Here is a 27853-nt window from a genome sequence, read left to right on the forward strand (position 1 = left end):
TACGTTTGTTGACCGGTTTCACCTATTTTCGGAACTTATCTACAGTATGTCCAAGAAAATAAGTTCGATAATTGTTATACAAATATTAGGCTTATGGCCGAACGCAATTTTTGGTATAAATAGGCATAAAGTGAAATTTAAAAAACTTTTGATTCTGGTTATTTAAAATAACCGTTACTCGCTCCGCTAAAATATATTATACTTTTTACTCACATCAACTGAAAGAGTCATCGATCCCTTGTTCGCAATCATGCTTATGTCCATGCCAAAGCTGACCGGTGTTAAGCAGGCACTCACATCGCCACGACTACTGCCTGCGCCGAATGTGAATACGCCGTCAGCATCGACTTCCAAGGCATCCGTATTCATAGGAGTATACACCGAAACGGCATTCAGGTCCTCATCGTCGAGTTGTGGAAAGAATTTGGCGAGTTCCTCGGCTACGGGCAGGATGTTAACGCTACTTTTTTGTTTACGTTTTAAGAAATATTTTTGTCTCACATTTTTTACAAAGTGTGCGAATATTCACAGTTGTATAATGATACCAATACAGTTTTTAAAAATAAAATATATTAAGATTGCAAAAAAACGGTGAAATACGAAAAATTTGATTGGCATTAGCTTTGACATTAAAACATCAATATATGTATGTATGTACATGTAGTATAGGCAAAATTGTCATACTGACCCCTCGGCGCTGGTTATACTAATGGACATTTCGCCGCTGGGTGTTTCATGCGAGTATGTGTCCGAAATGGCTGGGGATGAGGGTTCGGTGCTGCTAGCAACGCTCGACTGCTGGCTCCACACTAGCAATGATTTTTTGGTATTTTACCAAATATTAAAGATATTCTGACATTTGAATTCTATAATTTATTTAAATTAATTGAAAACTCATTCGCAAAATGTTCATAAATAAAGAAATCATTCTATAATAGAGAAAACGTGCTCAACAAAATTACCGACTGCTGGAAAACATTTCAATTACTGGAAATTTTAACCAAAAAATACAAAAGAATAAATTCAAAATATTTTTATATATTATTTTATATATTATAGAATCTGAATAACAGCATTCATAAGGCATAGAAACTTTTTTAAAGATAGAAACACCGAAATTCGTTAAAAACTCACACCCTATTCAAGGACTCTCCTCATTTTTTCAATAGCAGCCAGCAGTATACTGGAATTTATTAGTCAGCTGGGTCTATGTGATTTGTTCCGACAGAGAGAGGACACTATCTAACTTGGAATGCAGTGTAATCTGCTTTTTACATTCTAGGGTCCTCTTGTAGGTGTTATTTCTTTTAAATCGTAATAAAAACAGATTTTTTTTTCAACTAGTGCCTGAGGGGAGGAGTTCTAAGTAGTTGCTTTTATTTAAAAAATCGTAGTTTTACAAAATAATAACATAACAGGTTAAGCTGACGTAGTGTGCCATATATTTTGACAAAATGAAATGAAGTGAAGGAAAATTATAATAAAACAAATAAGCATTGAGTTTAATTGGTTTACAAATAGTAAAATTCCAGTTTATTAATTTTAATTAAATCTTCAGTTGCTGCCTTAAATTATCTCTCACTTCAACTTGCAGTTTTTCTCATTACACAATATTCGGTCACCAGTTATAAGAGATTAGCCACAAAGCAATAGAAAACTTTAGGTAGTTATCGCAACTCTTAATTACTTTCATTTAACATTTTCTTCCTAATTATAAAATGTGCTTATCAGAAAAAATTTCAATTTTCACGTGCTCATTGCATAACAAATTGCAAGCAAAAATAAGTTATGAAATTAAATAGATTACAGTAATTTTGTTGTGCTATAATACAGATTTTCGTGGTTGCATAGACTAAAAAATACATTCAATTACATACAATATATATATATACAACAATTTATAAATTTGTGAAGGCGGTTACGAATACAAGTTTCTTTTCAATTTTAAATTTAAGTTGTGTTTACGAAATTTTATGGTGAAGGTGTAATTTATCGATATTTATTATCGACTTTTAAGCAATTCCCACGACAGCCGGAATTGACTCCGATTTCATCCGACAAAGGGCTGTTTTTTCGGCGATTTAACCCCGTTTGGATTGGTAAGTGTTAATCGACTTTTAAGGTTACCGTAACACAAGCAATTGCTTGGATGACATTTAAGCAGTGTTATGAGCTGTACGTAATTACTGCATTGTTGTTTTTGAAAAGAAACTTGTATTTAGTTATAGAAAATTCTTAAATTTAAAAACAACGAAAATAAATAGATTACTTTTCAAGGCTGTTTTGTGACATTAAAAATAACTTTTTTTTGTGTGCTTTGCGCGTAGCAAAACTGTATTAAAAGCTCTCAGCAATATCGAAAAATTTAAACGCACTACAGCATACGCAATATGCACTCGAATAGTGGAGAGAAACATTTCAATTTACCATATAATCGTCCAACTTACTTCCAGTAGTCGGCTGCGCTGTTGCCGTTGCGTTTGCCTCAGCCACGCCAGCAATGTTACATTTGTTGGCGCGTTCGGACGTTGCTGTTGCTGCTACGACTTCTGCTGTTGCCACTTCTGTTGCAACTTGCTCCAGCGGTCTTCGGTCATTCCCGGCTAGATTGACTGTTGGATGCATGCAAATTGCATTCTTCAATATCGGCTCACGTACCCTTTCGCCCTGTGTGGCGGCTGCCTCTTGGCATTGACACATGCTGTCGCCGGATAGATAGCTTGTAGCCGCCTCCAAAGAGCACATAGATTGTAATGCTCCCTGTAAGGTTTGTTGCGGTGTTGATGGATGCTTGGGCGGCGATGATGCTGGCGTTTTGTAGAGTGGCGATGTTGTCATTTTATGTAGAAATTGGTCGAGCTGCTTCAGTGATAGTGCGTTGTGTAAAGTTTCTAGTGGTCGAATTGGTGGTACACCGCCAAAACCTTCAAGTACTACATCCGAAGGTTAAACGTTAAGGTGATTATGTGACGATGGCGTAAAAGGATAATTAGGTTAGAAAATGTAGGTAGATATGTATGTAAACAAATTTGTATAGGTACATAAATTAATACAGGTAAGATGCTTAATTGTACTCTAACACTAACGGTACTCAGGAGAGATGTAAATAATATATTTATCTTAAGAAGCGAAAATGATACACTTACATAACATAAAAGTTCTATTTTTTGAGAACTTCAAAAACAGGTTCTAATGCTGCTGAGGTCTTTAAAAAGCTAGAACGATCCGATAATATTATACCGGCAACCCCTTGAAACACGGCATTGACTTGAAGCAGTTGATTGCACATACTAGTAAATCCAAAACCAAACTTTCCTATTTTACCTTTTATTTTTCAATGCAAAGAATTTGCGATAAATCGGTGTGCGAAGTGCAACTATCGCAACGGATTGCTGAATTATGTATGCTAGAGTCTGGCGGCACTGGTCTCCTTTGAAATTAAATCACGATTGTTTGGGCATTCTTAATAGTTTATCAATCGTATTCACTTTTTTTGGACGCTTAAAAAGAGTCTCAACGGGAAATGAGTTAACAGACCGCTAGTTACTGATGCGAACAAGGGTAGATCGCCGAGAGGACAATCTTTGGCCGAATAGAATTCGGGTAAGTTCTAGTACTGTATAGCCGAGTGTCATGGGAGTATCACAATGTCACTAGAAGACATTGATCTTGCTTCCAGAGGCCTGAGGAGGTAGATGATGTATCTAAGAGGTCGTCAATCGTCCGCATTGTATTGAGGTAAAAATTAAAAATTAAACAGGGGTTTCGCAGGGCGGTGTCCATCCCCTGCTGCTATTTAACTGCTATGTTTCGAAACCCCTTACCCGGAGTATCGCCATTGATATCAACGATATTTGAATAACATAGTCACCACTACTCTAGCTGCCGAAAAGAAGCAACTAACCAAGTAGGAGGAGTCGGAGTTAGAAGTAGACGATGCTATGGGTTTCGCTATCTTCGACTGCTGCGGTAGTTGCACAGCTCAATACCAAAGTTGTGACGTAAATATAAATTTGATACGAAGTCTTCAGGCTATATCGTTATTAGTTATATGTTCACCCAAAGCTAAATCAGAAAACATCGTCCTTAAGTACTTTAAAGGAAACAAGGCATAATGAGTACGATCTGGAATGTGTTTTGAAATACTGTTTGGTGTGAACAAGCTAGTTTTCCAAAGTTAAATAAATTTACAAGTTTTTAGCTCGAGGATGGAAGGAAAAAACACAGCTATGCCATTTTCCATATATGCGGGAATTTTAAGGAAAATATTATATTGTAACTTAACATAGTTGCATTATTCTACACCTTAAGTTTAACTTAATTTAAGAATCTGTGACCACAAGAAATAACTGCTCAAGTCGACTGACTGACTTTATAAAAAATATCTTTTTTTCGCTGGATCTACATACATACGAGGGCTGCTATATATATTCTGGCCTAGGGCAACACTAAGTGTTGCCAGGTGCAATCTGACATTTCCATTGGAAAGTTTGACATTTTTTAGCATAACATCACTCAGAACGTTTTGTCATTTAATCGTGAATTGTTTCATTTACAGGGAATTAAAAAATTCATCTCGGCCAAAAAATGGAATTAACTCGTGAACATTTTCGTGCGATCATTTTTCACAACTTTCGACGTGGATTATCACGACAAGAGTGCATCGATGAACTAAAATCTTTGTATGGCTTTGAAGCACCATCCTATAGCACTGTGAAAAACTGGTACAACGAATTCAATCGTGGCCGACGCTCGCTCAAAGACGAATTCCATGAAGGTCGTCCAAAAACAGCCGTTGTGCCAGAAAACATCGATGCCGTACGTGAACTGATAATGCAAGACCGTCATGTAACATACCTTCAGATAGAGGCATGCCTATGCATTTCTCCCACCAGCATACATACATTCGATATTGCATGAACACCTGGCCGTAAAAAAGGTTTGTTCTCAAATACGATCGCGGTGCTTCAAAAGACGTTTATAAGATCGTCACAGGTGACGAATCATGGATCTATGCGTATGAGCCGGAAACAAAACAGCAATCGACAAAAAAAAAAAAAAAAAAAAAAAAAACATTTTCGTTGATAAATATGCCTATTTACATTATTAGGCCAGAAATATATATAGCAACCTACGTAGTAACAAAAATGTACCCGGAAATTGTATATAAAACGCAAAATATTTAATTATTCATCAATATTTATTTTGTAGATGTAGTAGACTTATGCCAGTCCTCGATACACATTTCATAAGCACTTTTTGGGATGGCCTTCAGCTCATTCAGTGAATTTTGTTTCGACTGAAAATGGATCCCATGCCGGTGATTGCTGACTTGTTTGCATGTGAACCTCATAAGCCCATGTCTCATCGCCAATTATAATGCTCTTCATGAATGTGGAACCGAAAAAAGAGTATTTACGTTACTCTTTTTGAACAAAATTCAGCTTTATCGGGACGAGTCGAGTAAGAACGTGTTTCATACCTAAAATATCCACCAAAATCACCAAGGACCAACTTAGCAAAAAAAAATTTTGCATTTTTTTAAATGTCATAACTAGTTTTCCAGGCCTATGAACAGGTGTTAACTGTAACACCTCTATGGTGATTAAATAAATAAATAAAAATTTACATAGGGAATTTAATTACAATTTCCGGGTGTTTTTTTGTCACAATGTCTATTTATGATCTCAAAATGTAAACGCTAATGACAACATAAATATTTTGAGACTTATTAATAAAATTCTATTTAGCTGTTTTTCCTTGTGGCTAAAGGAGTATAAATTCGATATTGACCGCTTACCTGACGATGAGACCGCACATGGTATCATATCCCTTAGATTGGGTGCTGATGAGCTTCCGCTTATGACTGCCGTGCTAAATAGACTACTTGAGCTAGTGGCCATCTTCTTGCTAAAACCACCGAATCCCAACATTTTCATATACGACATCTGGCCGGCAATACTGTGTCTTTGACGTCGAGACGATACCGACGATGAGGAGGATACTGGCGTCGCATTGCCATCTGCGGCGGAAGTAGCGGTCGAGGTACAGGTGACAATCACGGACGAGGGCATGGGCGCGGATTTAGACGTAGACATGGACGTAGACGCGGACATATTGGCATTGATATTGGGCGTTGATGTTGTGTTCGTAGTGGTTATGGTTGTTGTGGTAGTGGTGTTTGTTGGGTCGTAAGTTGTAGGAATGGTAGGAGTGAGTTTCGAATTGAATTGGTTAGTATCAGGCATTAGATTAGACAAATCGGTTGAGGATGAGCTCAAAGTGACGATCACGTCAGGTATTCGCGCGGTATGTGTATGTGGTGCGTGTTGTTGTTGTTGTCGGTTAAATAGTTTATGTTGGTGTTGGTTTTGTCGGCGCATACGTGAGTTATGATGATAATTTGTGGCGCGTTTGTCAGCGTGTGTGTCAGTGTATTTTTGTTGGATTAATGTGTCAAAGTCGCAAGCAGACGAGGATTGAACGGGAGAAGAGAAAGCGGTGTTAGTAGCATGTGTATTATCAAATTCATTGATTGTAGTAAATTTATTTACAAATGGTTGTTGAGCTTGCTGCGTAAACTTGAAGGGATTTTCAACATTTATCATTACCGGCGCCGACTGTACGGTGGGCAAACTGCTCATCGAGACGGTCTTTATGTCAGGCGCGCGCTCAACGTCAGCACACACGCCACTGCACAGCTCGTTGGCGTATTTCTGTTGCGATTTCGCTTGCTGCTGCAGCTGCCGCTCATCGGACTCTTGGCATAATTTTAAGGTGGAAGCGGTCGGCGAATGGGTGGGCGAACCAACGCGCAGTTGATCGACTATCGTGTGCCGTTCCTCCTGCGCACGGAATCTGAACTCGCTGCTGAGTATGGTGGCTGGCGCCGAACAAGACAATTGAAAGTCATCAATGGAGGCCACGCGTGAAGCGGAAATCGGCGAGCTGCCCAAAACGAAGTGTAAAACTTCACCATCGTTGAGCGGACTGATATCAGCCATGCTCTTCGAATGCGAGTGCGGCAAGTTATCGTCGAAAGCACCACCGCCGCTAAGGCAATTGCACGACAGCGGACGTTCATTCGTGGCTAACGGCGATATTTTCGGTAAATACATTTCGTTAGCTGCATCGGGCTCATCGATGCTTGCTATGGCGCGCATAGTCAATAAGCGTACGTGACGTTTTTGACGCGTCTCGCATGGCGAATTTGATTTATGTTCGTTGCAAGGGGATTCCGGTGTTAGTGGATTGAGTGAGAAATCAATATCGGACAGTGGCAACTCGTTGGTGGACGAATCGATTTTATAGAAAGTCAAGCTATCGGTAACGCGTATGTGAAATGTGCCGCCAGCGTTTGCAGCGAAATTTGGATTGGAGCGCGTGTTGAGTATCTCCTTGAATTCATGCTTGTTATTAGTACTAGTTAGAGGTGGTGTGTGTATAGGCGTAGACGCAGCGGTATCTATGCGTTTTTTACACAATTTATTCATGAATAATGTACACAAAGCAATTGTTAGAATGAATTTTGCCGGAAAAGGAGTTAAATAAGCGCACAGAACGAAGGTATAAGTTGTACGAGTATATAATTTCGCATTTGAATTTGTTTGTTACAAGTGACCGGTTCAGACATGGGGAGCGCCGGACGCCATGTGGAGTAAAATGACAGATTTAATGAGTAAATGCATTAAAAATTTTGGTCATTCATGTACATTATAATGTAAAATTTATGAGAATCGTCTTAAATATAGATATGTTTAGCTTGGACAAGTCACATTGAGTACGACATTAAGGCGTGGCAGCAAGCAGTTTGAATTCGAACAGAAAATTTTGGCAGTGTTAGGAGTTACATATGCACATATGTATAATGTATAAATACACATATACATATACATTGTTGTATATGTATGTATATACGAAATTATTGTAGTTAAGTGTGTGCTTACATTTTGACTGTTGTTATTGTATTACATCGTATCGATATTACAATATAGTAGGCATGCAAAGGGCGTTACATTAGTAAACCGTACAAAAGTTTTGTATGTTTTTGTTGTAAGTACTAGTATGATGAAATTCAATTTGCAGAGAAACGTGGCAGTTTAACACAATCTACTTGCATAAGTACATAAATAAAACATACTCGAAAGCAAAAGTGCCAGGATTTGGAATGGTGAAGTACAATGAAGTTTGCGAGAGTACGTTTTTTGGTTTTTTGGTTTTCTCAGTTTTTTTGGGAGTAGTAATAGAGAAACTGTATTTTGTTAACTTTGAGATCATGTTGTTGTAGTAATATGGTGCTTTGCGTATTGTACACTTCTGAACAGGTAATTAAGTCATAAATTCATACACTTTAGCCTTTAAACATACGTAATTAATACGATTCATAAAATTATGGAATTCCTATGTATTGCAATATTTAGTGTTAAGTTTCATAATTTAAGTTTTTCTGCTAACTTCATTTATGTTTTATTTTTACAGTTATAAAAATATAAATTAATATTATTCTTAAAAATTTGGTATTTTGAAACTAAAAAAACTAATTTCATTTCAAATACACATACTATATTCATAAATTTTTGCTAGGGTGTCCGTTATATCTCAAATTAATTGTTTTTTGTTGTTGTTTATTTGTTAAAAAAATACCAAACGTAAACAAGCGCTTTATTTTAAATTTAAATTGCGCTCGAAACACTTTACTTTTTGAATATATCTTATTTAACACGGGATTTTCGAACTTTTGAAATATCTTTTTTCCTTGATTTATCTCTAAACCAAATAAACCTACAACTTGAATTATTCTAATACAAAATTTTCCGCTCTATAAAAAGTTATTACTAATTTTTTAATAAATATATTAATTTAAGGGGGTATTCTTGTCTAGGATTTTGAAAAAATCTATTTTTTTGCATATCTTGAAAGTTTAGACTCTCAAAAATATGACCTTGGAAGGATTTTTCAAAATTCGACTTATTTTCGGAGATACAGCCGATTTTGTGACGTGGCGTCCGTGTTCACTAGAATTGTCTCCTAAACTTTAAACGCGTTTTTCTCAAAACTGACTTTTTCGGAACGATACCCACGATTTCTCAGGTTCTACTAGACTGATTTACTTGAAATTTTTATAGAGTCTTCTTAATAGGCTTGTCTATGGTTGGAACTAGCCCCATCTCCAAATTTTTATTTTTATTATTTTTAAAAAAATCGAAATAGTCAGAGAAGTGATCCAAACAAACTTTTTTTTCAGGCAGTCGCCATTTTGTGAAAAAAAAAATTTCCCACTTTTCCGTAGTTCCGGCCATTGCGACATTGTTCTAGATTGATAATCTTTTTTTTTGATTTCAGATAACTAGGACGGTTGAAATCATGGGTATGGTCACGTGGAAATTTTTAGAGACCCCCACTTCGTCAGCTCATAATTTTTGAATTTTTTTACTTTTTTTAGTTTTTAATTTTTTTCTGTACTCTTCTAAAATTAACAAATAACTAATAAAAAAAATGGATAGTAAAAATATGAATTGCCTTTTTTTTACGACACTTTAAAAATTACCTGAAATTCATGCTTCTAGACCAGAATACCCCCTTAAAAGGTATACGCAATCAAAGTTATCCTTCAAATACAGTATACCATGTCGTATGAGCAACACAGAAGGTATAAATTGCTTGCATTTAATGTATAACTTTGATAACTTATAAGCTTTAAAGGAATGTTTTTTTTTTAAATCGAAAAATCACCTTGTTTTGCAATATGATTTAGGCAGTATTATTATCTTCGAAAAAATTTTCTAATCGGACCACTATAGCATATACATATGTATGTACATATACATATGTATATATTAGAGTGATTCAAACAATTTTTTTTTTTTTTCGTTTCGTACTTGGAAAAATAGGTTCTTAGACACCTCTAAGAAAGCCTCTCAAAAACCTAAGAAACAAGATATTTTTTCAAGTAGTTGGAAGCGAGATATAAACTTTTCTATCTGATAATAAGAAAAAATTGAAAACTGTATGTAGGAGGAGGAAAAAACTCATGTTTGGAGAGGCTTTCTTAGAGGTGTCTAGGAACCTATTTTTCCCAGTACGAAACGAAAAAAAAAAATTTTTTTTTGAATAACTCTAATATATGTATATATTATATATACACATTTATATGAAACCCTTGGTATTTCTAAAGGGTTTTATAGTTTCGGTACAACCGAAGTTAAAGTGTTTTCTTTCTTTTTACGTTACTTAGACTTATTAATTTAATTTCATATTTTTTAACTCTATAAACAATTTTATTTGAAATAATTTAGTTTTTTATAAAATTTGTATTATATTTAATTTATATTACATATTCATGATCATTGGATTGTTTGTTAATCATCCAATAAGTATCGACCTTTTACTATAGTAACAGTATATCTATCGATTGGTTACTCTCTGAAATGCATTAGTTTTTACGATTTGTGCATCATCTAATGTCACACATAAAATGAATGAAATTTTGTTTAAAGGCTAAAAGTAATTTATGATTCTGTTCATTATCAACACCCAAGCGCACATACGGGGAAATAAAGAAACACAGTTATGTACAGAGAGTAAGTGTGCACAAAGGAAAACCATACGTACATCAGTAAGCATTGCGATTACTCATGTGCACTTTGAGCTCCAAAATTTATGAAAATCACATATTTGTAAGAAAAACAAACCTCAGGAATTAGAAGAAGTGTACCTAAATACACAACTGTCAAGAAAACGTTAAAAACCAAGAAACTGAATAACTTATATATTAAGTACACAGAACACAAAGAGAGGTCAAGACATACATAGCCAAAGCCAAAAGTCAGACGCTGGCAAATGTCAGCAATGACTAGGATGCTACCATCACGGCGTCATTTAACATTTTCTACGACTTCTACCATTGGACATTGCCACTAGCAGGAATCGGACAAAATGCTTTCGTTTTATACAAAGTGGCTTTCCGTTTGAGTGAAAGCTTATAAACATTTCTCAGCGTCTAGCTTTATTTTCGCTTCTTGCTATGTCGATTATAGAAATATTTATATTTATGACAGCAGTATTCAAAGACGACAGCAAAAGACGACACCGAATTTCAGCCAAATACACGGAAATTCCCAGCCAGATGCTTATACGAAAATTTTGTCATTGTGTTAAAAAGTTTAAACAAATGTATTGAATTGTTTTCATGTTAATAAGAGAGTAATTTAGTTAATTTAAATTTGAATTAAATATGATTAATGCGCTTAAAAGAACATAGTAATAATTAATATAAACATAATAAGCAGGAGGAGTTTGTGTCGTTCTTATGTATAACTTAAATCGCATTAATGTAAAAAATAAAATAAATAATTAGCAATATACAAATATAAGCTGAGCTTTTGTGAAGTTTCAATTTGTGAAATTTTAAATAATTAAATTACTATTTTCTTGTCACTAAAAAATATGTGTGTATGTATGTAATGTGTTCACTAAAAGTATATAGCTATGATCGAAATACATATTTCTCGATTTATATTTCATAACTTATTTAAATTAAAATTTTTTACTTTACTACGCACTTGTAAAGAAAAAACCAGTTGACTGACTAAAGTAAAATACTTTAAAGTTGTCACAGCTTATTTTTATACCCTGAGCATACGGTATATTAAGTTTGCTACGAAGTTTGCAATACTCAGAATAAAACGTCGGAGATCCTATGAATTAAATATATAAATTATCAACGTGACAAGCTGAGACGATTTAGCCATGTCCGTCTGTCTTTTCATCTATCTGTATATAGCCGAACAAACCCCACAGTTTATGGGATATTGATCGGAAATTTTGCACACGTAATTTCTCCCCCAAAAACCGCATATTTGCCGGAAACTTCGATATTGGACCACTATAGGGTATACAAGTAGTTCATGTCGGACCACCATTGCATATATGTATGTATTTGTCATTCAATTTGACCGTTGAAAAATAAATAAATATCTTTTAATACCTGCTATGGAGGATATTACAGCTTCTTGTTTTTAGTATGTTTTTTATAAACAGCTGATGAACAATTTTCCTACCATGAAGATATGCTTTTTCTTTGTTATAATCTCATTTAGAAAAAAAAAAATACTAATAACTGCAAAAAAAACTTTACCAAATTTAATCTATTCCTTAACATTCGATCGCTACTGTTACTCTTTAAAAAAATTGTAGTTAACATAATAAACCGGCTGCAAAACTGTATTTAAAAAATAAATCATATAAAAAGTTGTATATATTATATGAACAATGGAGCGCCACATAGACCGGCACATGCTATTTGAAGAACGTTGATGGACAAAAAATATAATAAAAAGACATGTGTGTATGTGTGAAATCATAATTCGACCATAAAACTTAATGGTGGACAATAGTGTGTTAATTGTTACCAAAAAAGAAAGAAATTGTTGAAAAGCAAAACAGGAGACGTACTCAAACGCAGCAGCAACAACGTAAAATTGTTTACATACCAAACTACACATACCTTTTGCACGCTTTTGATCGCGCTGTTCATAGCTACGTGACCGTGGCTCCGCATCGGGACTAATGGGGCGTTGGGATTCCAGTGAGTGTTGTTGTGAAGCCAATTCTTCATTCAGACGCTTTGCCAAATGCGCCGCTTCATGTCCGCTTACCGTATGGTGCGCACCGATTGGTATGGGCTTCGATTTTTGATGCTTAGTATGCGGTGGTGAATCTTTATCGTAGCCCTAAGAAGAATTCAATTAAAAGCGCAATCAATTAAAATGTTGTGATTTTTGCTGTATTAAATATATAAAATACTACAATCCAGCAAAATACCAATTAAGCATTGCTTACGTCTGATTGGCTCCTCACAGGACTATCCTCCGAGTCGTTTTCCTCCTCTATACGCGGCGGATTTGCGTCATCTACCGCAGAAGTGGTTTTGAGAAAAGAATTACTTGAACCCTTTTTGAATAGATTTAAAAAAATGTATCTGATAAAATAATATATGTATATACATATTCTGAGGGCTCGTTACTAACCATTTGCTTGGGATTGCCGGAATCATTGCGCGAGTGTGGCCGAAAGCCTGGACCGGGTGGCAAGTTCTTCTGCACGCAACAATTTACACCCGGACTGAAATGTAGTTCCACGTGAAAGCGTTCTTCTGATGTGGGATCTTTGGTGGGATCCTCGTAGAGCATTATCACAACCTGTGACATGTAATTCAACTCCGACACCATGGAAATGTAATCCATTGCACGCCGCCACTGTTCATCATTTAACACATTCAGCAAACCACCATAGCGCAAAACAGTTAACAATGAGTGCACATGACTTTCGCTTGTGAAATACAACCGCGTGCGCACGTGACGACCTGGACTGGCGACACCGTGACTATAATGTGGATTTAGCCTATTTACCGACTCATCGCCCACTTCTTCGATGTTTCGCTGCAAATCGGCTTTGATTTTCTTCAGCAACGGCGTACAGATACCCTGACCAATGGCCAACTTCTCTTGCACAGTTGAACCGTATTCTTGTGGTATAACGATATCTGCTAGGTACTTCGCGTATATGTACAATTCTTCCGCCTGATCGTATTGCAACGTGTGTTGATTGTGTTGCAAGTCGTATTTGATGCAATCGTAAATGTCGGGTACTTTTGAAATGTCGTATTGTTTGGATTTGGTGCTGAAATCCTTTTCAATTTTCTCCCAACGCCGCGCCATCAAATCCCATGTCTCGCCATGGTACAGTATAGCGTCTTTAGTTTTGGGATCTTCTTTCTTTACGCTTATAATCGTTAATAGTTCTTTGATTAGTTTGTGTACGTGATTGCAACATTCTACAGGGTTCTTAACAAAATCCAAGGCTTGATTAATGGAAATACTATTGCACGGATTAATCACCTCACGGTCTTCCATTGTAAATTCGCGGTCTACACGCATCAAATCATGCAAGCGTTGCTTTGCACTGAAATAAATATCGTGGATTAGCAAAGTGAACTACAAATTTGTAACGGTATATGTAGTACGAAAGTAAAAGGAGATTTAATAGTGAGAAAAAGCACCAATTAAAAGAAGACGAACATTCAAAAGGCACGCATATATAATACTTAAATTTTTTCCGTCCATCCGTATGTACATATATGTATATATTGTATCGTATACGCGAACTAGTCCCACAGTGTTTGAGATATATTATCTGAAATTTTGCACACGTACTTTTTTCCGAAGAAGCTGCTCATTTGTCGGAACCGTCGACATCGGACCACTACAGTATATAGCTGTCATACAAACTCAACGATAACAAGTAAGAAAGGGCTAAGTTCGGGTGCAACCGAACATTTTATACTCTTGCAACTTGCAGGAATCAAAGTCAGGGAAATACTTTACGATGTAAAACGCCAACCAGAGGATCGGAATCTAGCAAATTTTATATATAAACATATACCATATATAACTTATACATTGACCTACATATATATATTCGGCATAAGATTTGTTAGAAAAACCAAAATCATTATACATAGTCATTATACAAAATCAACCGGATGTTCGAAAATTCTGGTAATGGTTATATGGAGGGTAAGTCAAGTTTTCGCCCAATTGTATCCATTTTAGGCCCAATGATATACTGTTATGACTAAATACGTTCTGAAATTTTCATTGAGATAACTCACATATTTGTCGATATATGCGGTACAAAGTCACCCGGAAGTTCGAAAATCTTTATATTAGGTATATAGGGGCTCAGGGAAGTATTGACCCGATTCCACCCATTTTGGATACACAGAATTACTACTGCAGGAAAAGGATTATGTCTGAATTTCTATTGCATATCTCACACATTGACCGATATTTTCGAACAAAAGTCAACTATAGGTACTGGGGTCCACATATTCGGTACCTAGGGTCTTGAACAGTTTTGGTTGGATTTGAACAATTTTTTGTCATAGGTGTCACAAACTAAAAACATTATTCGAGCAAAATTGTATCCCGTTATATTAATTGCTTCTTGATTTATGTACTGGAAACCGAACAAATCAAGTGGTATTAAAAATTGTGCTATATGAGAAGTAGGCGTTGTTGTAGTCCGATTTCGTCTATTTTCACAATGAGACATAAAAATATCAAAAGAATGCTACGTACTGAATTTTGTCGAAATCGGTTAGGTGTTGTAGCTTTAGTGGTTTAGGAGATATGCACATTAAACATATTAGGGGGCGGGGCCACGCCCACTTTTTCAAAATTGGATATTTACAGGTGCCCTTTGTTACTGCGATCCCCTGTGCCAAATTACAGTTTTATATCTTAATTTAGTCCTTAGTTATGACACTTTATGTGCGTGGCAGTGGTCCAATTACGCCCATCTACGAACTCGATTTTTTTTGTATTAAGGAACACACATACCAAGTTTCATCTAGATATCTCAATTTTTACTCAAGTTACAGCTTGCACGAACGGACGGACGGACAGTCCACCGGATTTCAACTTTTCTCTTCACCCTGATCACTTATATATATATAACCCTATATCTATCTCGATTACTTTTAGGTGATACGTAAAACCGTTAGGTGAACAAAACTATAATACTCTGTAGCAACTGGTTACAAGAGTATAAAAATCCACTACTTCTATGAAAAACTTTTCATTTACCACGATATCTTCACGAAATTTCTCATGGGTTATTATCCAAAGAAAGGCGTTTTATTTTTTCTGGTTGGAACATATAGCTGTCAAAAAAAGTGAACGAACAAAATTCAGTACTTGTATGGAAAAGCTTTGAATTTGAAGCGATATCTTCCGATTATTATTGATGGCAACGATACAATCTCTTAATAAATTTTTCAGATCATACTATTACAGCATGTAGCTGACATACAAACTGACCGATGAAAAGCCAGATAAAGATTATTTAATACTATTTTATGCTATTACAGCCCTGACAGACGACAGCGCCAATATGCATTAGCGGGCTTAATTTACATTTATTAGCGCATTTGACCCATGTGAATGCAAGTTTGTAATGCACAAGAATTTCGTGCATTTGGCTGAATTTAGTAGGCAACATTCGTTAAAAATTACAGATTTTTGCTATTGTTTGACAGATGTCGCTTGAAATCTGCCGCCTTGTTTGTGTTTACAGCTTCAGAGGTAAACAGTTTTTATATTGCTAATTAAATTATGTGCAAGTATATTAACAAAAACAAATTTTAATATTTTTAAATGGCAGAAAATAAACAACGTACAGTTTGCCATCCATTTTTCCAATATTCTTCACTTTTTCACACACTTTCATTTCACTTTTTGTTTTAATAAATAAACAAATTTCACTATCAGCTGTCCAAATGCACAAATCTGCCGTCTGTCACCATAAAATTTCAATGCGCATTAGCGTTGCTTAAAGCGCATTAATTTTGCTCGTCTGTCAGGGCTATAAGTAATGCAAATGTTTTATATACATATATCCGCCAACATACTTACAGATTTTGGTATTTACTAGAGTCACAATCATTATCTAGTAGCCCGTTCGTATTAGCACTCTTCACCATCTGCACCAATATTGGTGTGAGCTCTCCCTCCAACGCCAGCAAACCTTTAGCGAAAGCGGCTGCAGTCATTTGCACACGACCTTCGTCGGATGCATATATTTTCAAGTCATGGCGAAATGTGGAGTGCAATCTAGAAATGTTATAAACGTTTTAGTTGTAGTATAAAAAATGGTTACGAAAAATTGTGTATTACCGCAACAGTCCCAAGCCTTGTGTGCCCGAATAGTCCTGTCGACCCTGACCTCCAGGATACATGCAACGGAATATGCGTCCCAATTCTTCCGCTTGTATGCGACCAGCAGGCGTTAACTCACCACCCCATTTTAAGATCAAAACTAATGACGGCTCTTTCGGTGCATCTACTTCAAAGGATAAATGATTGTAAAGGATGTTAAGAAAAAATCAATATTAAATTTAAAATATTAAAAGCTAAAGTGTATCAAGAAAACAACTATATTAATATTAATTTTGATAAGCAAAAATAAAAAAAAAAAATAATTAAAAAGCAAGAAGTCAAAAATATCAGCAAAAAAAAAAAATACAAAATATGTCTACATATATAAATTTAGAGATAATATAGTAATGAGAAAATATACAACAGCTGGCCACCGGGCGATCCACAACCATTAAAGGGGCACCGGAATAAGAAAAATTTAAAAGAGAATGATAATATCTACAAATTGCAGGACTTTGCAAACAACATCAAGTGATGTGCACCGGCCACTGCAGATGGAAGTGCCAGATGCAGAGCATGGAAATTAATTTAAAATATGCTCCGATATTGCCACGAAGCCATCCTTGAATGCGTAGTTATCGTATTCAAACAATACGCACCTCCATTAGCTCAAGCACAGTGGTAGTTGAGGTCGTGGCAAGTTTATTTGAGGAATGCTGCCAAATTTGCAGTTTTTGTTTCTGTTAGGTAGACTTGAATATCGTGCGAAAGATTTGGCTTCCATAATGTGCTTGAAACGGATGAGGTGGTTTGAGTATTGAGTGTTGGAAGAAGGCACAATAGACCGAAGATCGCAATCTTATCAAACGAGTCTCGAATTATGCATAATTAAAATATGTACTAGAAACTTTTCACATTTAGTACATTGATAAAATATCATAGATACATGGAAATTCTGGGTGTTTCGAAAATATACAAGTGAATTTATGGCAAAACACAAGATATATAGTTTTAGTATTACCGTCATCGGAGCTAGAGCCACGCGGTCGGCCTTTCGGTTGGTATTTCATTTGAACTTTACGATTTATGCCAGAGAAGTGTCCGTACCTGATTTTAAAAACGAAAATGGGGCTTAAATACATAAAATACTCATATATATAACACACACATGCTTACATTTCTAGCACATTTTTCAATTGTTCTAATTTGCTCTCCTTCTCTTGTATCTCCGCGTCTGCTGACTTGTTTTGAATTTCCGACAACAGATATCTGGCAATATCTAAAATCTCTTGCAATTGTTTTGGACGCTTCAACTTAACGTGACCATCCTTGTAACCATCATACTTCTCAAATATCTCAAAAAATCTGCAAATACACGTTTGGTATAATATATGCTTTACATACAATGAAACTTAAAATGCAACAAATATTACTTGGGATGTCGCACTTCGAGCTTCATTTTTTGCTTGGGCGTGCGATCGCCGTGTCTTATCACCGCCACTACGCAACGCAATTCCATCATCTTCCCAAAAGTGGTGGGCACAATGGGGGGATCGTCCAGTTGAAAGGGCACAAGCCATGGTATATGCAAGGTTGGTGTGAGCTCACGCAATATCATATTGCCCAGTATTTTAGCACAATCATCGTAATATTTGTTCGAGTTCTTAACGAAGCTGAAACCATTCACGTCACAAACATACGATTTTCCATTGGCGCTGTGTAGTTAAAAACATAACACTAAATGCATTAGCAAAAGCAAATTTATAAAAGACTTTTTATACACACCGTAGCAAGTCGAAGCCGCAGACTGTCTGTTTAAAAGCCAAACAAACTTTACGTGAGATGAGCTTCTCAGCATTATTTAATATAACAGGATATCGTATCTCTTTACCCTCGCTGTCGCGCTCCACTTTTCCATCAAGTGCTGGGGACTTACGGGCCTCGGCATGTGCATAATCTGGTCCGACTGTGTATACCTTAACGTCCGTGCCTGAAAAGTATACTAAGTTTTAAAAGTAATGCTGGATTCTTAGTCGATCTTGCAGGTGCTATAAAGAGTATAGAAGACGCCTGAGCTGATGAGCAATGAATAGCAACTGAAACGAATCACTCCAATTTTTTTAATTAACGAATTGTTTATAGTTTAAAAAAATCATTACTATTTATGTACATAAATATGTATATGTCTGATGGGTTTGTATAAGAATGAACGTCCGATGATACTAAATGTGACAAAAATTTGCTATGAGCGAAAACCCGAGTACAACGCAACCGCTCCAGTCGTTCAGTTATAAACAGTTTAACTAACGCGACTTAGTTTTATTTCTTTAGTTTTTATTAGCACAATCATCGTTTCATAACTTTTGAGTTTCTGTAAACTGATGAGAGTTAAAGTGTTTTCTAAGACCTTTTTTGCACTACTAAAACTTATTTCAAAATAAAACACAAGGAAGGAGAATGAATTAACACTTCTTTGTATGGAAGGTAAAGTTAAATAGAACGTTTATAGATCTTTCAAGAAAATATCGTCTATGATTAAAATGAACACATTCGAAATATCTTGGAAATGTAGAAGTGTCAAGAATTATTTATTGAAGACAATTAAAATTAAATCTGATATAATTAAATTTGAGGTTAGGAATACAAAATATTGAAATCCAAAGTGCTTACAAAACACAATTTTGGCTTTTAAATATAGAAATATATAACACTTAATTTAAGTTAATTGAGAAATATTTTAAAACGTTTTATAATTTAGAGTACAAAAATTTATATTTAATTAAAATATTAACGGTAATGATGAAGAATACATGCAGCGAAATAGTGCTCTGGTACATGTATAATTAATCTAGATGAATATTTATAGTCTTATACGATATAAAGACTCGTATGTTTTGCTAAATTTATAGATGAGGAAATATTTTTTTTCGGCTGACTATAATTGGATGCTTAAAAAAAGTTCGTTTTTTTGAACTCAGATTAAAAAAAAAAATTTAATTATATAGGAATGTATGATGTGCGCATAATCAGTGATTGATATAAAAACAACGGTATTGTTATGATGCAAATACTACATGTGTTGATATTAAATTTTCTTATATAAGCGTATTTAAAAATAAAGTTAAGCAATCAAACCACTTACGAATGCCCGTGAAGATATACCAAATATAATTTCTCAAAAACCAAATTTAAATGCGTTGCTAAAAATCGCAAAATATAAACAAAATCAATTCAGTAGAAATTTGTATGGTATTCGCAATAAAATCAAATGCGAACGATGGGCTAAACGTATCAGAAGAAAATTAGTGCATTTTTTTGGTTTTTGGCGCAAGGAACAAATTTCGCTACAAAAAATAGTTAAAGGAGTACGAATACATACCATCAGTCGGCATGAAATCTTCATAGATGAATGAACCGGTTTTCCGCACGCGTGATTCTGGCGAATAAACGCTACTGCGACTGCCAATCTGTAAATATAAGTGTGTATGTAGTAAGCTTGCTTTACCCATGCGCACAATTGTCAACAACACCTTTCTGAAGAGACGCTGACTGCCACCACCTGCCGATGTGGGATAGTAAATGTAGATATTGTGATCCTCAGCGGATACTGGCTTCTCCACAAACGGTTTATTGAAAATAATGCCATTCACCTCAACGTGATCCTCAGACTCAATGAGCTCGTGTTCTAATTATGCAAACGAATTTATTTTTTTAACTGCGATTTAGCAAAAAAGTTACTGACTTACGCTTTGGGTCTGGTGAGTCACGATCTAAGACCGCATATCGTGGTATTTCAATGCCCTCTTTCTCCAGTATAGCATAGACACGCCGTCGGTCTTGTATATCATATTGCATGTGTAAGTTGTTCAGCACGTAGGGTTTGCGTAGTTGTGCATATTGTATGGCTTTCTCCAGTGGGAAGCCCTTCGAATGAAACGAGATGAGACAATCGCACAACGGCCAATTTTCTACCGGTTCCTAAAATGTTACAATTATTATTTAGAAGCATTTTACATTTTTTACAATTAGTTCTTTATAGTTATCAGTTTACAGATTAGCATATACGCACCTTCAAAATGACATCTTCGGAAAATATAAGCATTTTGATGAATTCAAATTCTTGCAAGCGTGTTAAGATCTCTTTCATCGGCTTCGATTGCGTTTTCTTAGCCATGGCGCAAATTCCTACAACCACTTGCTTCCCAGGATTCGAACAGGTGCTGCAATCCGAGTCCATACCGTCATTGCTCTCGCCGTCTCCCTTTTGAAATAAACAATAAATTTTTCTGTATAACATTTGAAATTTGTCTGACTGGTTTTTTATTCGATAGCAACTATCAATGATAGCCAAGTAAAATTGTTAAAAATAAAGTTTAAAATTTTTAAAAATAAAATTTTCAAAATACAATATTATTTTATAACTATCGCCAAGCCCTAAAGCTGAAAAAATGTTGATTGAAATAATTGTTATTTACGTAAACGAAATTTCATTGAAATTATTGCAAGCAGCGCCCAAGCCAATGCAATTTGAAATAAGAGTTTGAAAATTATATTTATTAGAAAATTCAATAAAAACACATTGGTTTTAAATTAAAAAATATTTATTTATTTAACACATGTCTTCGTCATAATGGATTCCCATTGCCCTACCAAAAGCACAAGCAAAATCGAAGCTGAGTTAATTTTAAAATTTATTTGTAAAGTACAAATTTTAAAATTTTTATAAATTAAGGTTTTTTCTATTACTATATTATTATATAAGCTATGTCTGAGATAGGTATTTAAACTTAGATCCACCTTCTAAGCACTGATAAGATTGATATTGACGTGGAGATCTTAAGAGTCGGGAATTGTTTACCTAAAGCGTTTATTTACCAATTTCATTTTTAAAAATTTATATTTAAATTGAACTATTTGAAAAGGAGTAAAATTTCCAAGTATACGCATTTTTGTGAATTTGTTTTTTCTTTGGAAACTGTTAATCCGGTAGCGACATGTTTACGAGGGCAGCTGTATATATTCTGGCCTAGGGCAACACTAAGTGTTGCCAGGTGCAATCTGACATTTCCATTGGAAAGTTTGACATTTTTTAGCATAACATCACTCAGAACGTTTTGTCATTTAATCGTGGATTGTTTTATCATTTAATCGTGAATTGTTTCATTTACAGGGAATTAAAAAATTCATCTCGGCCAAAAAATGGAATTAACTCGTGAACATTTTCGTGCGATCATTTTTCACAACTTTCGACGTGGATTATCACGACAAGAGTGCATCGATGAACTAAAATCTGTGTATGGCTATGAAGCTTCATCCTATAACGAATTCAATCGTGGCCGACGCTCGCTCAAAGACGAATTCCGTGAAGGTCGTCCAAAAACAGCCGTTGTGCCAGAAAACATTGATGCCGTACGTGAACTGATAATGCAAGACCGTCATGTAACATACCTTCAGATAGAGGCATGCCTATGCATTTCTCCCACCAGCATACATTCGATATTGCATGAACACCTGGCCGTAAAAAAGGTTTGTTCTCGTTGGATCCCGCACAATTTGGCAATCGCTCAAAAAAGGCTCGTGTGGATTGGTGTAAAGAAATGCTGAAAAAATACGATCGCGGTGCTTCAAAAGACGTTTATAAGATCGTCACAGGTGACGAATCATGGATCTATGCGTATGAGCCGGAAACAAAAAAAGCAATCGACAAAAAAAACAAAAAAAAACATTTTTGTTGATAAATATGCCTATTTACATTATTAGGCCAGAAATATATATAGCAACCTACGTATTAATGAAGAACTTTTAAATTTTTAGACCACACAATGGTTGGAATCATATCAACCAGGAAGCACCGTTCTTTTGCAGCCCCCACTCCACCGGCCTGGAGTTCGATGATTATTTGTTTTATATTCTTTAAATGACTATAAATATAACAAAAATTTATTGGAAAAATGTTTTTAATTGTTTACCTTAGTTTCGAAAATGCCTAAAATTTAGGCATATATATAAGAAAACCGCCATAAGGACGCTCAAATCCGAGCCGAGTGTAAATTCGTGTTTTGCGTAAATGGATAAATGGCGCTCGGCTCGGCTTCAAGCGTCCACTCTGCGGACACCCTAAGGCGTTGAGAGCCTCTTCAAAGATTGTTTGCATTCCAAATATTGAGTATTCGAAAAAGTCTTTTCGTATTTCTAATCAAATTTGAACTTATTTTTTTATATTTATACTAATAAATAAATAAACAAATATGTACCATTTTGGTCGACAACTTTTTTGCAATTTTTCCGCTACAGAACGGAAGCAAGCGAACCATTGTTGTGCTACACGAACTGATACAGCATCGTCTCTGTAAACTTCACAAATTTCTTTGGTGGCTTGCGTGGCATTCTTTCCTTTTTCATACAAAAATTTCAAAATAAAGAGAATGTGTTAATTATTTTCACTCATTTTTGAACAGCTGTAACTTTTTTTCAACTTCCCCAAATTAATTGATCAAAAGAAGCTTAAAATCTCATCTTTCCAACACTATATGGTATGACACAATGTGATTGGTAGCACTGGAGTTATACGACTGCAACGATATCTATTGACAAAATACGAAAAGACTTTTTCGAATATGATTATTTTGTATATTTATTTACCCATTACGCTAGTTAGCGATAAATATCAAGTAATTGCGTTTATTTTGAAAGCTATTCTTCTAAGACATTCTAAACCTCCAAAAAACAGTAATAAGAAAACTTTGAAGACTATTATTAGGATATAGTATATTCTCTTTTGCTACTCCCACTATTTGTTATATACTTCTTTAACAGACAGATAACAGACAAATACGTGTCCTATCACACTTTCTTACCCAACAGACTTGTTACCAATTTACGTTTAAATTAAAAGTAAACAAAAAAGAAACGGAACGAAAGTGGTGTAATCTCTATTGATATTATTATCGACATCATCCAAAAACGCGAACAACATAAATTATTTGGGCATTAGCCCGAACTTCGACCTCTAAACGCTCGAGTGAAAATTGTATTAAAACTGAAAATTTTTGTTGCACTTCGTCGATATTTATACCATGAACAGACTACATTAAGTTTGCCAAAAAGAAGAAAATGTCGGAGGCGCTATAATATATATATATATAATATATAATAAATATATACATATATGTTATTAATATATATATATGATCATTAAAATAATTATTAGAAATTGCAAACGAGTATATTGATTCATCCTCATTCTCTTCAGAGAATAAAAAAAATAGTGTTAATTGACAACCTTATTTTCAATATTTTCGTAATTAGAGTTAAACAAGTTAATTGTATTATATGTGCTCATTATGAAAACGAAAACAATGCAACAGCTGATTTATAATAGGGTGTAATTTTTTTGTTCTTTTTATCATTTAAAAAATTTAGCACTTTTGCAGGGTGTCATGGTATATTTGCACAATGTTGCTAAATGATGTCTGTCTGTATATACGCGAACTAGTCCCTCAGTTTTTGAGATATCGATCTGAAGTTTCGCATACGTGCTTTTCTCTTTAAGAAACTGTTAATTTGTCCCAACCGCCGATATATGGGCAAAATAACATATAGGTGCCACATAACCTGAACGATCGAAAACAAATTCTTGCATGAAAAACTTTTTTATTAGGATATTTTTCAAAATAATGCTCCGAATAAATTTGTTATATCAGAACACTATAGCATATAACAAACTGCGTAATCGAAATCAAGTTTTTATATGAAAACATTTTTTATTGGTCAAGATATTTACATCTTAGTTCTGCTTCCTCCAGACTAGATAAGGAAGCAAAGCAAATGGGTCTGGCAGTGAACGAGGGCAAGACGAAATATCTCCTGTCATCAAACAAACAGTCGTCGCACTCGCGACTAGGCTCCCATGTCACTGTGGACAGCCCTAACTTCGAAGTTGTAGACAATTTTGTTTATCTTGGAACCAGCATTAACAGCAACAAAAAAGTCAGCATCGAAATCCAATGAAGAGTAACTCTTGCCAGCAGGTGCTACTTTGGGATGAGTAGGCAATTGAGAAGTAAAGTCCTCTCTCGACGAACAAAAACAAAACTCTATAAGCAACTAATTATTCCCGTCTTGCTATATGGTGCAGGGACATGAACGATGACAACATCTGATGAGTCGACGTTACGAGTTTTCAAGAGAAAGGTTCTGCGAAAGATTTATGGTTCATTGCGCGGTGGCCACGATGAATATCCCATAGAATGGAACGATGAGCTGTATGAGATATACGACGACATTGACGGCTGCGTCGGCTAGGCCATGTCGTACGTATGGACGAAAACACTCCAGCTCAGAAAGTATTCGACGTCATCCCCGCGGGGGGAAGCAGAGGAAGAGGAAGACCTCCATTCCGTTGGAAAGATCAGGTGGAGAAGGACCAGGCTTTGCTTGTAATTTCCAATTGGCGCCACGTTGCGAAAAGAAGAAACGACTGGGGCGCTGTTGTTAACTCGGTTATAATTGCGTATGAGGAAGAAGAATATTATATACGAACAAATTTTCAGCTCAAACCACTAGAGCTTATGGCTTCCATACAAACTGACCGATCAAAATCAGGATCTTGTATGAAAACTTTTTTAAATATCAAAAACCAATATTATTAAAAGAATTGAAACACGATCATGGGAAAATATTTCAAATTTTTCAGCAATGCCATGGTTTAGCTCCTCAGTGTGTAGATATACAAAAATGTACATATGTATGTGTATCAGCAAGAATTTATACATAATACATACATGTTTACTAAAGACTATGAATATTATATATGCAAAAATTTATGTAAAAAATGTATTTGTTTACTCAGGAACAGCTGATGGGAGTTTTAAACGTCATAATTTAAGTTGTGAGTATCACAACAAAGATCATAACAATTCATGAACTTATAATTATTTCATTGTTTTCGTGGTTTTCAACAAGAGACTCAGTGATATGAATAAGCATGTACTTATATACATATATACTATGAATATTACTGAAAACGCCAGAATATAAATAATGCCACTATCTATATAATTATCTTTCGAACACATATGACACTCTCTCAAGACAAACTAATTATAAGTGCAAACAATTGAAAAATGTTTCAGTAATTTACGTAGTATGAATATACTTATGTATGTATTTGCTATATATAATACTATATATAAGTATGTATGTCAATAGCGCACATTGTAAAACGTAACTGATATAAATTCAATTGTTTGCATTTCTAGTTCAAACTTAATTATTTAGCGGTACGTGAATATATGTATATGTATGAACGTATTATACATTAAGGTGGAGCGATAATGTATGGAGAAAATTTTTTTTTCCTGTTTTTTAACGGCATAGCTATGAAAAGTTGCCTTTTAATATATAAAACAAATATGCAAAATATCAAACAGCTGGCTTAATGTTTTGAAGTGCCCCAGTACAGTTCAACATTTAAATAAAACAAAAAAGTGCAATTCTAAGCATTTATTAGGAAAAATATTTTCTTAAAAAACTTTTTTTGTATTGAAATTAGGCATTCGTTGGCGTATTAGCAGTCTTGCCCTGATGAAGCCATCTCGTTTATTTTCCCCACAAACTGCGTTCGATGCTTCTGTTATCAACTTGATGCAGCGCTCCACAGCTTGGGTGTGGCATAGAAAATCTGTAATATCCTTACATGTACCAAGAACGGTTGACAATGTTTTTCAAGGTTTCATCAAACATTTTTAAGTTAGAGATAAATTAGTTATATCAGAGCCACATAATAATCTCAGTGTAATCTTAGGCATCGAAGTTGAATGTAGGTACTTTAAAGGTTCGAAGTCTTCGAGCTTTCTCAGATCTTGGTTTTACAATTCTTCGATATGCAAGATCTCTTAAAATCTCTCTGTCATCCCCAAGCATGGCAATGAGAAGATTTTCTGGGTGACCAAAGTATCCATTTCGTTGGATTACCTTGTCAACGATTACTTTCATATCGGAATTCAAATAACGACTTAGATTAATGGTTTGCCATATGTTTTTGGCTCCGTTAATGTATGAAGAATTACGTTTTATTGTAAACCACATTGGTCCATAAAATTTCATAACATACGTGGCTAATATAACTAGCTTTAATTCTGGGTCAGTTATAGTGGCATACAATTTTAGAATGATTAGCTGTTGTTAGTCATCTAGAATGGTTAAGGGCTCTAGCTTCCATATTAGCTAAACAGGAGAAAATAAACCAGTACTGATAGCGGTCATTATGTCGTATAAATACTTTTGGTCGGTATTAAGCTCTTCCTATAACGGTAAATTCGACTATCGGCAATGTTTGACAAGTTTATAATTGAGATCCGATGGCGCCTTAAAAGCATTTAGGTCGGATAGTTTTTCCGTCTAAATGAAATAAAAGATAACGTAGTGGTAACTCATTTGAATGCAATTGACAGATAAACCACTATTCCAGTTCGAACGCACCCAACAAAGCTAATTCACTCACATTTACCGACTTAGATTTCAAATATAATAATATAGTGTCTTTTATATTTTAGCAGTCCCCGACTCACAGGTGACATGACCAAAATAGTTGTTTCCTGGTTCCGATGTTTTTTCTTATTCACAGTTGAAACTATATCGACACCGCCTATCATCATTTTTCTGGTTGATCTTTGGTCGAGTAAGAAACTTACTTCCTCCTTGGCAACACGACAGCCTTTTAAATAGCAATAATTCCTGATATCTTTGCACTTGCAGCTGCAGATATTAAATAATCTATGGGACTCTGTTATATACATATGTTCTAATATTTTCTTGGTATTTAATGTTGGTTTGACGGCCTTGATATGGTTTCATTAAGCTCCTGTATATGTCGTGGTAGGAACGAATCAATTGTAAAATTCTTTTTACACTTACAGTTGGCAGTGAAGATTTTCGCCATATTTTTAGAACTTCACCCCTGATCTTTCAGATATTTCAAGAATTGTTGGCTCCATTGTTGTTTTATCGGGCTTCAATTCATGTTTTATGAACAGATAACATTTCATCAGATCATTATACGTAGGTAAGTGAGAAACATGTAACTTCTCCGGGAAACCAGAGACAGGACAACTCGTGGTATGTTGTGCTTTAAC

General features: G+C 35.1%; 1 protein-coding gene across 20 annotated transcripts in view; it reads right to left on the reverse strand.

Moving 5' to 3' along the window:
• LOC126759142 (inositol hexakisphosphate and diphosphoinositol-pentakisphosphate kinase) overlaps positions 1–27853 on the reverse strand; it is a 48909-nt gene that overhangs the window by 1391 nt on the left and 19665 nt on the right. For 8 of the 20 annotated variants that reach the window (XM_050473773.1, XM_050473772.1, XM_050473775.1 and 5 more), the window contains 16 exons: positions 20788–20979; positions 20465–20696; positions 20098–20403; positions 18504–18708; positions 18152–18433; positions 17895–18083; positions 17740–17825; positions 16737–16905; positions 16476–16673; positions 13029–13962; positions 12841–12951; positions 12506–12731; positions 5801–7465; positions 2448–2933; positions 689–809; positions 214–463 (listed from right to left, as the gene is read on the reverse strand). In XM_050473773.1, the coding sequence (XP_050329730.1) occupies positions 214–463; positions 689–809; positions 2448–2933; positions 5801–7465; positions 12506–12731; positions 12841–12951; positions 13029–13962; positions 16476–16673; positions 16737–16905; positions 17740–17825; positions 17895–18083; positions 18152–18433; positions 18504–18708; positions 20098–20403; positions 20465–20696; positions 20788–20979 (5652 nt within the window). Of the gene's footprint in view, positions 1–213; positions 464–688; positions 867–2447; positions 2934–5800; positions 7466–12505; positions 12732–12840; positions 12952–13028; positions 13963–16475; positions 16674–16736; positions 16906–17739; positions 17826–17894; positions 18084–18151; positions 18434–18503; positions 18721–20097; positions 20404–20464; positions 20697–20787; positions 21005–27853 lie in introns of those variants that run through there. The other 12 variants (XM_050473779.1, XM_050473768.1, XM_050473777.1 and 9 more) reach the window with 10 other exon arrangements.

This window comes from Bactrocera neohumeralis, chromosome 5 (assembly GCF_024586455.1).
Source record: "Bactrocera neohumeralis isolate Rockhampton chromosome 5, APGP_CSIRO_Bneo_wtdbg2-racon-allhic-juicebox.fasta_v2, whole genome shotgun sequence".
Classification (NCBI taxonomy): domain Eukaryota; kingdom Metazoa; phylum Arthropoda; class Insecta; order Diptera; family Tephritidae; genus Bactrocera; species Bactrocera neohumeralis.